The sequence below is a fragment of the Coenobita brevimanus genome, chromosome 115, assembly GCF_032717465.1.
Source record: "Coenobita brevimanus isolate Jiangsu-jjx chromosome 115, ASM3271746v2, whole genome shotgun sequence".
Classification (NCBI taxonomy): domain Eukaryota; kingdom Metazoa; phylum Arthropoda; class Malacostraca; order Decapoda; family Coenobitidae; genus Coenobita; species Coenobita brevimanus.
This window is the reverse complement of record NC_137068.1, coordinates 17,891,820-17,904,269: the sequence shown is the minus strand read 5'-3', so window position 1 is coordinate 17,904,269 and position 12,450 is coordinate 17,891,820. Positions and strand designations below refer to the sequence as shown.

General features: G+C 50.1%; 1 protein-coding gene across 1 annotated transcript in view; it reads right to left on the bottom strand.

Moving 5' to 3' along the window:
- Positions 1-257: 257 nt before the first annotated feature.
- LOC145418557 (mitochondrial basic amino acids transporter-like) overlaps positions 258-12,450 on the bottom strand; it is a 59,177-nt gene continuing 46,984 nt past the window's right edge. Inside the window, exons 6-7 of the mRNA XM_080286926.1 lie at positions 2,887-3,054; positions 258-869 (exon numbers count right to left, since the gene is read on the bottom strand). Coding sequence (XP_080143052.1) covers positions 258-869; positions 2,887-3,054 — 780 coding nt within the window. The remainder of the gene's footprint in view (positions 870-2,886; positions 3,055-12,450) is intronic.

Here is a 12,450-nt window from a genome sequence, read left to right as displayed (position 1 = left end):
TAGACCCCCAAATTATAGCACCATTTGTAGGGAAAAAATACATAACTGCTACTTGTAAAGCTGATTTGCAAGTTGTCTCAGTTGTACAATACCAGTTGTATTAAAAAAGTGTGTATGGGGGGAATGATTTGGAGCATTTTCTGGTTTAAAATACCAGTTTTAAATATATATATATATATATATATATATATATATAATTTGGGGCTCATCTGTAACTTTTAATGAGGGCTACACTGTACATTTTGTTAATACTTTAACTATAGAACTATGCTCAGGTTATGCTGGTGTTTTGTGAGTGCCCAGATACAAGGTCTGCTACAAGCAAGGACATCACAGAGACGTTCATGTAGTGTTTTGCTCTCATAGCCATCATGTCTCGCATAAACGGCCCCTAGAAACCTTGGTATTCTGCCGAACATGGATAGGGAACCAAGTCTCGCCTTCATACAGCTGCAGTTTCTCTGGAAGTAACTAGAATGTTCTTCTTCTTCTTCTTCTTCCTCAAGCTCCTCTTCTGTCTCTATATCTGAACAGGCTATGACCTGAGGAAGACAAGATGCAACAGTTTGCCAATGGCTCTGTTGTGACAGTGCAAGCTGGATGGTTGGAATGGCTGCTGCATCAACAAGGGCCTCTCCTCTGGACAAGACCTCATTCCATCTGTACTGCAGCCCATCTTCAATATCTGCAGCCTGGAACATCTGCATGGTCCAGGTTACAACAGCAAATGTGGCAGCGTTGGTGGGGAAGGCACGAATGAGGGAGGAGTTGAGGCCTCGGAAGAAAGCTCCCACACCATCTGATGCGATGGTGCTCTTGACACAATGCAGCATACCTTTGTACTTCCTTGCATCACCTGTGCCATCAGCCTGAAACATGCAGATTAACATCATTCATTATTTTGAGTTGGAAGAATGGAGTGGAGAGAGACAAAGGAATGTGAGAGTTGGAGGAAGGGCAGCCATATGGGAGAGGATTTGTTTGTTGCCATCCCTTATGGGATTAGAGCATCTGGCAATAGATAGATAGTTGATATTGTGTTACTGTGTTACTTTAACCTGGTACAAAACTGTCACCTTAGTTGAATGCTGAGCTTCAACAAGAAATTAACACTAGAATGTGATGCTGTGTGGAACCATGGGGAGTAATCTATAGCAGGACAAAAATCTCTTTCAAATTAAGGTGGACAAGCTTTAGTAATGAATGGTTAGCAAGAGTATTGGTCAGTACAGTACTTAAGTATTTTTTACACAATGCCATATTTACCTCGGCCTATATGTTCGCACCTCAAAAATACCATCAGCCTGCAATGTATAGATTAGCAGCCATAGTGATTTTGTGAGCGGAAAGCAAATTAGCAGTACAGTATTGTAAACAGATTATTACTGGTACAGTAGTTCGGTTAGTTCTTGATTTTTATACATAGCCTGTAACATACAAGCTAACAACCATAGTGATTTTGTGTTGTTGTTAGTGGAAGATAATTAAACAGAACCGTACAATAAACAAACAAGTACAGATGGGCACAGAGGAAAGCAAACAGAGACCCAATAGTCCTTTTGAAGCAGTATGTTACAGAGAGGACTGTAACTGGTGTCTTTTCTCACTGACAGAGAGGATAGTAAAGCAAGAATATCCCCCCCTCCCAGCTCATTAGCTACAGCCAACAGAAAAACCACCATGCTGTGCAGAAAACTCAGGGAAATTTTGCAGGAAAGAATGACTGGAATATGGATTTTATTTGTGTATATAGCAAGATACCTTAATCCCAGTAGAGGTGTTTTTTGATATATTATTATTATTATTTTTGTTATTATTATTACTGTATTACTATTATTTATTATCATTATTATTATTATTATTATTATTATTATTATTATTATTATAGTGGTAGGTGGGGGTGCTCACCATCCACTTACTCGATGTAGTGCTGCTCTTGGGTGTCTGCCCTTTCCTCCCCTCCATCCTTCATTCCTTCCATCCTCTTCTGTCTTTCTTTCCTTCATTCGTTCCTTGTCCTTCTGCCTTTGGTAGACTTTACACTCCCTCTTCTATCTTTCTTTCCTTCATTCTTTCCTCCTCCTTCTGCCTTTGGGTGACTCTACACTGAGTGACAAGCCAGATGGTTTCCTGTACACCAGGAAATGATTTACTATGCTGGGTGGTAACCATATAATCAAATTTTGGCTCCTGGTGGTTTAGTTGGTAATTATTGTGCTCCAGTCGGATTGAGCTAGTGAAGGTTTATATCCAAGGGATGGTTGGTGTTGATTGCTCATGTAATGCCACTCAGGGATGAGTGAGGCTGGTCACTCTCATCTTAAATATCGGGACCAACTGCCTAGCCCCAGGTTCCTATGCTCCTCATGGGGCAACGTAGGATTGGACGATGGATGGATTATCATTATTATTATTATTATTATTAGGCTACTGGTATTATTATTTTTTTATTCAGGTTTTGTTTTACAGCATGCATCAGTAACCCACCACAAACCCTTTTTGCTGCATTATGAAATGCAGATATTAAAAGGCCTTATATTCTTATTGTCACCAGCCTGTATGTGATGCCTCTGGTTTGAATTAGGAATTTTTCTCTCCTAGGGAACCAGCTAAGGGAAGTAACCGTAGTAACCTGGATGATACAGTGCCCTTGTATCCAGGTTAATGAGTGAATAACCCATCACAGGCTCAAAGGCCTACTAAGTTATGGAGATGAGCACCACGGTTATGCATCTCGTGGCATCTATTCCAATCTTTATCGCACTTTCTCCTGGTTTAGCTGCCATCCAGGGCTAAAAAATTGAGCTTACACAAGTATGTGCTGCACATAATTAATCTGCAAGGGAAGTAGTTTTACTCGGCAGTAACACTCAGCTTCTGTCTTACCTGAAGCCTTGACTTCACAACATCCATGGGGTAGGAAAATAGCCAAGATGCTGCCCCTGCTGATCCTCCGGCCATCAACACAACTCCTGGTGACACAAAACCGTCATCGCTCATGAAGGAGCGGGTCAAATACTCGTACGTCAGGAAGTATGATGCGAACCCAGGCACCTGTAATACCACTTATTGAGCACCCATACTCGTTTGTAGAAAACTGTACTATCACTAAGATAATTGACACTTTCCTGCAGCCAGTGACAATGGAAGAAGCTACATTTAAGATTTCCTACACCCAATGACAATGGAAGAAGCTACATTAAACATTCTAATATGATGTGGTATGAAGGACACAACAAAATATTATAAAACTTGAAGGGTACTGCTTGACTTCCAAGAAGGAATTGGAAATGTGGAAGAAAGATACAATACTGGCAGGGAATTGTAGGACAGTTTTTGCTCATGATAGTACATTACTCTCCTGAATTAGAATTTGTAAAGAATACTGTACAGCTGTACATCACCTGCAAAAAGTATCCTTACCCAGGATATTAGTGGTTTCCTAGCAAGCATCATTACTCTTCTGTTCTGTAGTAAGGCAAATGATTTCAAAGTACAGTAACACAAAGTAAGGATATTTTTTGTAGGCATTGTACTGTATTAGGCATTGTGATGGAGTTTTGTTTCATCTATGTTGCAGCATTCCATAGTTTTACACAGGTAGTTTCTTTTCTATATAGGTTTATTTTACAGAATTACTGTATATAATATACATTTCTGCATTTATCTCTAGATTTTACTGAACTTGTTTTTTCTCAGAGTTTAAGCATACAAGGGGGAAGAGGTATGTTGAAGTATCTCAAGGTGTATTTGATAATTTTTTACCAATTTTTTCTTAGTTTTATTTTATGTAAAAATCCATTTACTTAGTGCTGTGACAAATTTAGAGTAACTTGTTTGTAATATGAGAATAACGGGCAGCTACCCTAATATATATACAGTATGAAATTTGGATACAAGTTTTAGCCCCTGCATAAGGTGACCAGATTGGAGCTAAAAGCAGGACATTGTCATATATATATATATATATATATATATATATTGCCAGACGCCATAATCCCGTAAGGGGTGGCCACTTGACTTTGAGTTATCTGTTTTACGGGGAGGGGATAATACACACACACACACACACACACACACACACACCGCTCGCTGGTGCAGTGGTAACGTTCTCGCTTGCCAACTGGTGGACGGGAGTTCGTGCCTCGCTCAGGTTGCGAAAAGTTTCACTGATGAAGTGGGTGGTTACTGTCCCCCTTGAGCAAGGGGATGGGTGCGTGTGTGACGGTCACAGCCTTGCCCTTAGAACGGACTATATGAGCTCTCAGCTCCCTTCCGGGAGGGTAAAAGCTGACGATCACGACCATCAAGTGATCCTGACCGACCCGGTGAATTACACACACACACACACGTAACGTCTCACGAATTCCCAATTTCCGAACATATCGTACTGGACAGTGAATGGGCTGACCAAAGTTACCAGTTAGTATTATACACTTTATATCAATAATTTGGTATTTCATTTGGTTTGGATTATGCTTAATATTACTATTTCATCATAATTTCATAAAAGAAGCACATGTTATATCTAATGTAACAGTAATTTTCTAAAAGCGGGACATTTATGATAATTTGCTTAAAAATCGGGACATTTAAATCACAATTTAAAAAGCAGGACAGACGTCAAAAAAGCAGGACTCTGGTCACCTTACCCCTGCAGCTTGAGAATATATTTTTATTCTTATTATCATTATTATTATTATTTTATTACTATTATTATTGAAATAACAACACCCAGCAATGACACGACACCCCCAGGAGGCGACAACAGAGGGTAAAATGGAGCGAGCAGGGTGTCCGTGCTATATGGGCACAAGTCCCGGGTAGCCGCGTGCCTCTACTCCCCGGAACCGGCCCGACCCAAATACCTCAGCCTGGGCGCATTACCCTCTTGCCAGTCAAACCAGCATCAGGATCGGGGTGGAGCTGAACCTTACACTCTATACAGCCCCTTGGAGACGGCTTCCAGCCGTTCCACTTTAGAGATGGCCTCCAGTCGCTCCACACTAAGAGACGGCAACCAGCCGCTCCACATTAGAGACGTCCTCCAGCTGCTCCACCATAGAGACGGCCTCCATCTGCTCTACTATCGAGACAACCTCCAGCTGCTCCACTCACGAGATGGCCTCCAGCCGCTTCACATTAGAGACTGCCTCCAGCCGCTCCACCTGGGCTACTTGCAGCACTGGTGACAGTACTGAGGACACAACGTCGGATACAGCCTCCTGCCGCACTTGCAGACGAGAGATGGCCTCCAGCCACTCTACGCCTGCATGTCGCCCTCCGGCACCCTACTGCAGTAGTTCTAGTCTCCAGCCAGAGAGTCCTCCACTAGCAGCCCGGTGGCAAGGCTTCGAACTGTCCCTGGGGCTGTTCTCCCTGCAGCCAGCCCCTGACGAAGGCCTGCTCCTAATGGACCCCTCCCCGGGATGACACCGCAGCCCCATCCTGACGGCAAAGCACCAAGGAGAGGACCACAGCCTCCAGGTTCCTGATGACGCCCCCAGCACCCCAGGGCAAGGCCTCCCCAGCTCACGGCCTAAGCGACGTGGCTTTCCTACCAGGCAGATACGGAGATGCATGGAGAAGCTGTTTGGCCCCTGCCCTGCCGGCCAGACCCCTGCGGCCAGCCAGAACACGCAGAAGGGACAACAACCACTCCTACCCACGGATAACTGACTTAGTGCAGGTGGTGTAGTGAGTGCACGTAAAAGTCAGTGCCAAAAGTGAACTCCAAGAGTGACAGTGCCTAGAGAGTAAAGTGAAGTGCAGTGCCATGATAGTGACAAGGCTCCCGTAAAAGAGAAACAGTAACCGCTCACACTCAACCCCTCCCCCTTTGCCCTTGTGACCGTGCCAGACTAAATTCTCCCTGCCCTCCTGGTGACAATATCAATACCAGATGCACTCTCGGAGCTAATGCCAACAGCGAATATAAGAACTCCCACAGAACCAGGGGCCACTAACTTAAGAGACTGTGCAGTAGTAAAGCCTCTAATCCTATGGCACTAAGACTGATACAGTGAACAGTTACCACCCCACACTCCCGATTGTGTCTATCACGTATCCTGTGAGATACTCCCACATAATCAGCAGCCCAAGAATTGATGTCATAAATATCGTGAGGTAATCTATTGTTCTTGTGAATGAGATTTGTGAATATACTTGTAGGTTGTTGCCCTGAGTTTTGATGCCCTGTTCCTCCTATATCTGTGGTCTAGCCCCGGTCTTAAAAGGAACCCAGCAATGAGCCAGGCATTTCTAGGACGGGAAGCCACCCTAAAAACACCTAGCATAACACTGGCGGACAGCGGTGGTTCTTGACCTGGGCTGAAATAATTTTAAAAGAGGAACAGAACATGGAAAGTATCAAAATGGCGGCAAAACCACATGTCCAGTTACCCAAATTTGAACCAGAACAGTACAACATCCACACATATTTGTTGATCATCAAGCCACTGCTTGATATCGGGTTCGAGGATGATAGACAGAAAACAGCCGTAATCCTGCCACTGCTGGGCAAGGCAACGGCCAGCATTGCCCCCAAAGTCACCCCCGACCTTTCATGGACAAACTTCACGAAAATAGTGACAGAAGCCATCGCACCCTCCCTCGAAATAGTAATGGCGGTCACAACTGGACAATATAATGTACAACGGAAATCTGGAAGATACACTGATCCAGGCAAGGCGGCTCGTCACTGCGCATACCTGGGAGCAGACACACAGACCTGGGAACAACATACATTCAATACGCTGATCAGAGTCCAACATGGTCAAGGAGCACTGCACAATACACGACCCAGCAGGGGAGCTAGACAGGGATGTCCAGCTATATAATAGGACGGCTTCTAACCTCCCACTCCACCTCCCAACAAATCAGCGCAGTTAGCAAGTTCCTGACCAACAAACCAGCACCGCACAGCAAGCCCCGATCCTTACCAACCCACATCAACCCCACGCCGGTGCCCCATCCACCCAGGGCCTATCCCCTAAGTAAACGTTTGCCAGAGGGAGAACCAGAACCTCATATCAATCAACCCTTGGGAATTCTTCGCATGTAGCCACCGATGCCCACTCCACGACATACGGAAGCAGCTCAAGGTGGCCCAGCGGAAACTGAGCATCCCGGGATGATGCAAAGTGTCCTCCCTGGAAGGTGAGGACCCTCGAGATAACACCTCACCTATAGAAAGCACTGACCTAGAGGAACTGGAGATGGAGGAAGAGGAAATGCCCCAACAGCTGGATTTTTAGGACCACCCCCGCACCTCCCCACGGTGGTGGGGGCCGCCTCTCGCTAATACCGCCCCCCAGTCTATGACAAGATGAGACTGAACAGGGTGAAAGCAAGGCTGCTGGTCGACACGGTAGCGGCCAGATCTGCCTCTACAGCCACTTTTACTCCTGTCACAAGTCGGCTTTCGGCCCGCTTTGTCCCTCGTCCACTCATCTCATGGATCCCAGGGATGGCCCCCTGCCTATCAGTGGGGAAACCCGGGCCCTACGCGCCAACACCCACCAGCGTGCCTCTACTCAACACAAATTTATTATCTTTGACTCCTCTTGCTGAAATTATGACGGGTACCTGTGGCTGGATCTCCTGCAAAAGCTACAAACCACCATAGACTGCCACAAGCTGAAGGCCCTGAAATCAGTATGCACCTGCACCCCGCCCCCCAACACCCACACCCCCTCTCCCATTTCCCCCCTCCTGGCTTCCCCTCCCTCCCGGCTTTCCCCCCTCTCCCGGCTTTCCCCCCCTCCCATGCCCCCCCTGACCTCCCCCCTCCCCCCACTTTTCCCGCCATTATCGCCTCCACCATGACAATTCCTTGACAACATGAAGTTTGGTTCCCATTGAACAGGCCCACTGGAACATCTGTCCTCTTCTCCCCCGGACTGCCACCAGGAACACTCTCAGCCTGTCTCCTATGCCCCACCTTCCTTCCCTTGCACATTGCAGCAGTAAATACACCTATTGCAAATATCTCCACGACCCTGCTCACGCTACCAAAGGGACTCGTTGTGGGAGAGATGGAAGAAGCGGAGCCCTGCCCCACTGTCCCTCCTTCCGCCCCTGCCCCCCTGCCCCCCCCTACCTGAGTACCTTTCCCTCCGCCAGGCTGACACCCTCTGCCATCTCCTCCTGGACTCGCAGGACCTCTTTGCATCAGGCCCCTCCGACATCGGCCACACCACCTACCTGACACATCAGGTATACACCACAGGACCGCCAATCTGCCAACCATCCAGATGGAAAAACCCAAAACAGCAGGCGGAGGAAGACCGGCAGGTCCAGGAAATGCTCGATGCCGGCGTGATCTCACCCTCCACCAGCCCCTGGTCCTCTCCCATTGTCCTCGTCCAAAACAAAGACGGCACCATGTGCTTTTGTGTTGATTACTGCTGCTTAAATGACATGACCATCAAAGATGCCACCCCCCTTCCCAGGATAGACAACTCCCTGTACGGCGCCTCCTGGTTCACCACACTAGACCTCCAATCGGGATATTGGCAAATCCCAGTGCAACCCGAGGACAGACAGAAGACTGCTTTTTCCACCAGCAATGGGAAACACTATGAATTCATTGTCCTGCCCTTTGGCCTCTGCAATGGCCCCACCACTTTCTCCCAATTGATGGAGTCCGTCCTCAGCGGCCTGACCTGGGAAATTTGTCTGGCATATCTGGATGACGTTAATGTCTCCAGTAAAACATGGGCCGATCACCTCCACCGCCTCAGAGAAGTCTTTCAGCAGATCCGGGAGGCCGGCCTGAAACTACGGCCCTCTAAATGCGTCCTGGCTGCCCGGACCGTCTCCTTCCTGGGGCACGTGATATCGAAGGACGGAATAGCACCTGACCCCGACAAATTGCGCGCTATCGCCGACATCCCCCTGCCCCGAGATGTCCATGAAGTTTGGGCATTCCTGGGCCTTGCTTCGTATTACCAGCACTTCGTAAAGGGGTTCACAGATGTCGCCAAACTCCTCCATGACTTGACTCGAAAGGGGGAACCCTTCACTTGGACCACCAAACGACAGGAAGCATTGCGGGAACTGAAGCGCAACTCACCACCACCCCGATTGTCGCCTTTCCCAACTACACATTACCGTTTCGACTATACACAGATGTTTCCCTGATAGCCATCGGTGCCATCCTTGCCCAAGTGCAAGAGGGGTGGGAGCACATCATCGCCTGTGCCAGCTGTACCCTAAATCAGGTGGAGTGGAATTACGCCACTACAAAGAGGGAGTGCCTGGGCATCATCTGGTCCTTGGAGCACTTCCAGGCCTACCTTTCAGGAACCCGAATCATCTTCATCACCGACCATCAGTCGCTCCAATGGCTCCGCCAGTCTGACACACATAACGCCCAGCTTACTAGATGGAGGGAGACCCTAGGAGAGTTCGACTGTTAGATCTTCTATCGCCCTGACAAACTCCACACCAATGCCGACGCTCTCTCCTGTCTCCCCATCCGTGCACTCCAACCCGGATTGGACCCCCTCTTACAATGGCTTAATAAAGGCTGGCCACCCTGGATCCCATCCCACCTGTTCGCCAAAGTACAGCAGCAGGGCGACCATCTTTTCACTCCGTCGGGGCACATCACCCTTGCCCCCGACACCGCCCTGGACGTCATGCAACATCACTCCAGCAACGGGATCCACCTTGGGACAAAAAGATTCCTCCAGATATTCAATGACATCTACTGGACCCCCAACTCCTCCCACCTGGCCAAGCAGACCACCCAATCCTGCCGAGCATGACCACTGGGCAAGGACATCACCCGCACAGCCGGCCCTTCGGGGAGCATCACTGCCCATAAGCCCTGGCAGTTGCTGTCTGTGGATGTGGTGGGGCCCTTACCACCTAAGGCGGGCTACCAGTACATTATCACCTTTGTGGACACCTCCTCCGGGTTCCTCATAGTGTGCCCGGCCAAGGAACTCCATGCCGCTGCTGTAGCAGATGCCCTGGTCTGCCACATCTTCCCCTATTTTGGAATTCCACAGGCCCTACACTCAGACAACACCCCCGAATTTTCTGGCGCTATCTGGGAGGAACTAGCCAACCTATTTGGCTACAGCATATCACACTCTTCCCTGTATTGGCTGCAAGGGAACAGAATATGTGAGAGGAGCCACCGTACCCTGATGAATCACATATGAGCCTGAGTCGAAGAAACCAAGAATGAAGACTGGCTAGCCCATGTCAAGATCATCCAATGGGGGATGAACTCCTGCCCCAGGGAAGACGGCATTTCCCCGCACGTACGCGTGTTTGGGGAAGCGCCCCTCCTCCTCCCCCTACGCCAACACCTGCAACCACCCTCCGCTCCCCCCGCGTCCGATCCCCTCCATCACCTTAAGAGGCGATTCCACCACCTCCAGAATGGCCTAGACCTACAACCGGATGCTACACACTCCAACCCCTTAAAGCCAGGTGACACCGTGATGGTGGCGGAGCTACCAGTTCCTCATAAACTTGCCCCACGCTTCGTGGGCCCCTACACCGTCACCCATGTTCCAAACCCCTACCAAGTGACTATAGACTACAATAACACCCCCCGCACATATAGAAACCATCATGTCTGCCCCTTCCGCACCGCTGCCCCTTCCCCCACCAACCCCACCTGCCCTAATACCACATCACCATCCCGCGCCACCCCAGACCTCCCCTCCCGATTCCTACAATTGCTACGTCACCCCCTCCTCCTCCCTTCCATCCTCTCCCTCCCCACCATCATCGATGCCATCCCCCATCACGCCGCATCACGCCTCACCACTGCCTTCACCAACCCTGCAAAAATCCCCCATCCCACCACCTCCGCCCTCCCCCACCACACCGCTCCCCCCGTGCCCCCCCCTGGCGACACCCACGCCACCCCGGACCAAGACGCTCTCAACCGCCTGCACACCACCCCCAACCATGGCTGCCCACCCATCCCCACCACCCCCCACACAACCCCAAATACAACCGGAGTAGCACGATATCGTACACCCACCTCACCGCCCTCAGAACCACTGTCACTTGCTTTGGCCTCATTTCACACCCTCCTGCAAGATACACTGCCACCCCAACCCCCACCCCTCCATCCTCCCCTCCACCACAAGAACTGACTTCCCCCAACTCTCCCACACAACTCTTATCACCTTCATGATACACCAAGCTCAACCCTCTCCTATCTTTATCCCCAGGGAAAACTGACGCGCATTGTCCTGGCATAAAAACATCACTGCCTCCACCCTCACAAGCATTCAGATGAGGCCTCCAGTGCAACAACATCTGCGAGGTATGAAAATCAGGTGCGCCACCTGGGCTCCAGCTTTTGGGGCAAAACACCCCATCCGCGGGCCCCATCACCTACTCTGCCTCCTCCAGGCGGCCACCCAACCTTCCACCCATTTCCTCACTTACGGCCCACACCAAAACGAAGACCAGATGACCTGCTGCTGAACCGCTCTACTACAACACCTGACGCTGGAACACAGCACCAACACCACCCACATGTACTACCTCCGGGCACGGGGACATGACTTCCCACCATGACGATGGTGAAATAACGACACCCAGCAACGACACGACACCCCTAGGAGGCGACAACAGAGGGTTAGATGGAACGAGCGGGGTGTCTGTGCTATATGGGCACAAGTCCCGGGTAGCCGCGCGCCCCTACTCCCTGGAACCAACCTGACCCGAACACCTCAGCCCGGGTGCATTACCCTCTCACCAGTCCGGCCAGCATCAGGATCGGGGTAGAGCTGAACCTTATGCCCTATACAGCCCCTCGGGGATGGCCTCCAGCCTCCGGTTGCTCCACTATCGAGACAGCCTCCAGCCACTCCACTATCAAGACGGCCTCCAGCCGCTCCACTATCGAGACGGCCTCCAGCCGCTTCACTATTGAGACGGCCTCCAGCTGCTCCACACTAGAGATGGCCTCCAGCAGCTCCACATTAGAGATGGCCTCCAGCCGCTCCACCTGGGCTACCTGCAGCACTGGTGATGGTACTGAGGACACAATGCTGGTGACAGCCTCCTGCTGCACCTGCAGACGAGAGACGGCCTCCGGCTGCTTTACGCCCGCACGTCGCCCTCCGGCACCCTACTGCAGTCGTTCTAGTTTCCAATCAGAGAGTCCTCCACTAGCAGCCTAGTGGCAAGGCCCTGTACTGTTCCCGGGGCTGTTCTCCCTGCAGCTGGCCCCTGATGAAGGCTTGCTCCTGACGAACCCCTCCCCAGGACGACGACGCAGCCCCATCCTGATGGTGAAGCACCAAGGAGAGGACCACAGCATCCAGGTTCCTGAGGACGCCCCCAGCACCCCGGGGCGAGGCCTCCCCGGCTCGCAGCCTAAGCGATGCGGCTTTCCTATCAGGCAGATATGGAGATGCTTGGAGAAGCTGTTTGACCCCTACCCTGCTGGCCAGACCCCTGCAGCCA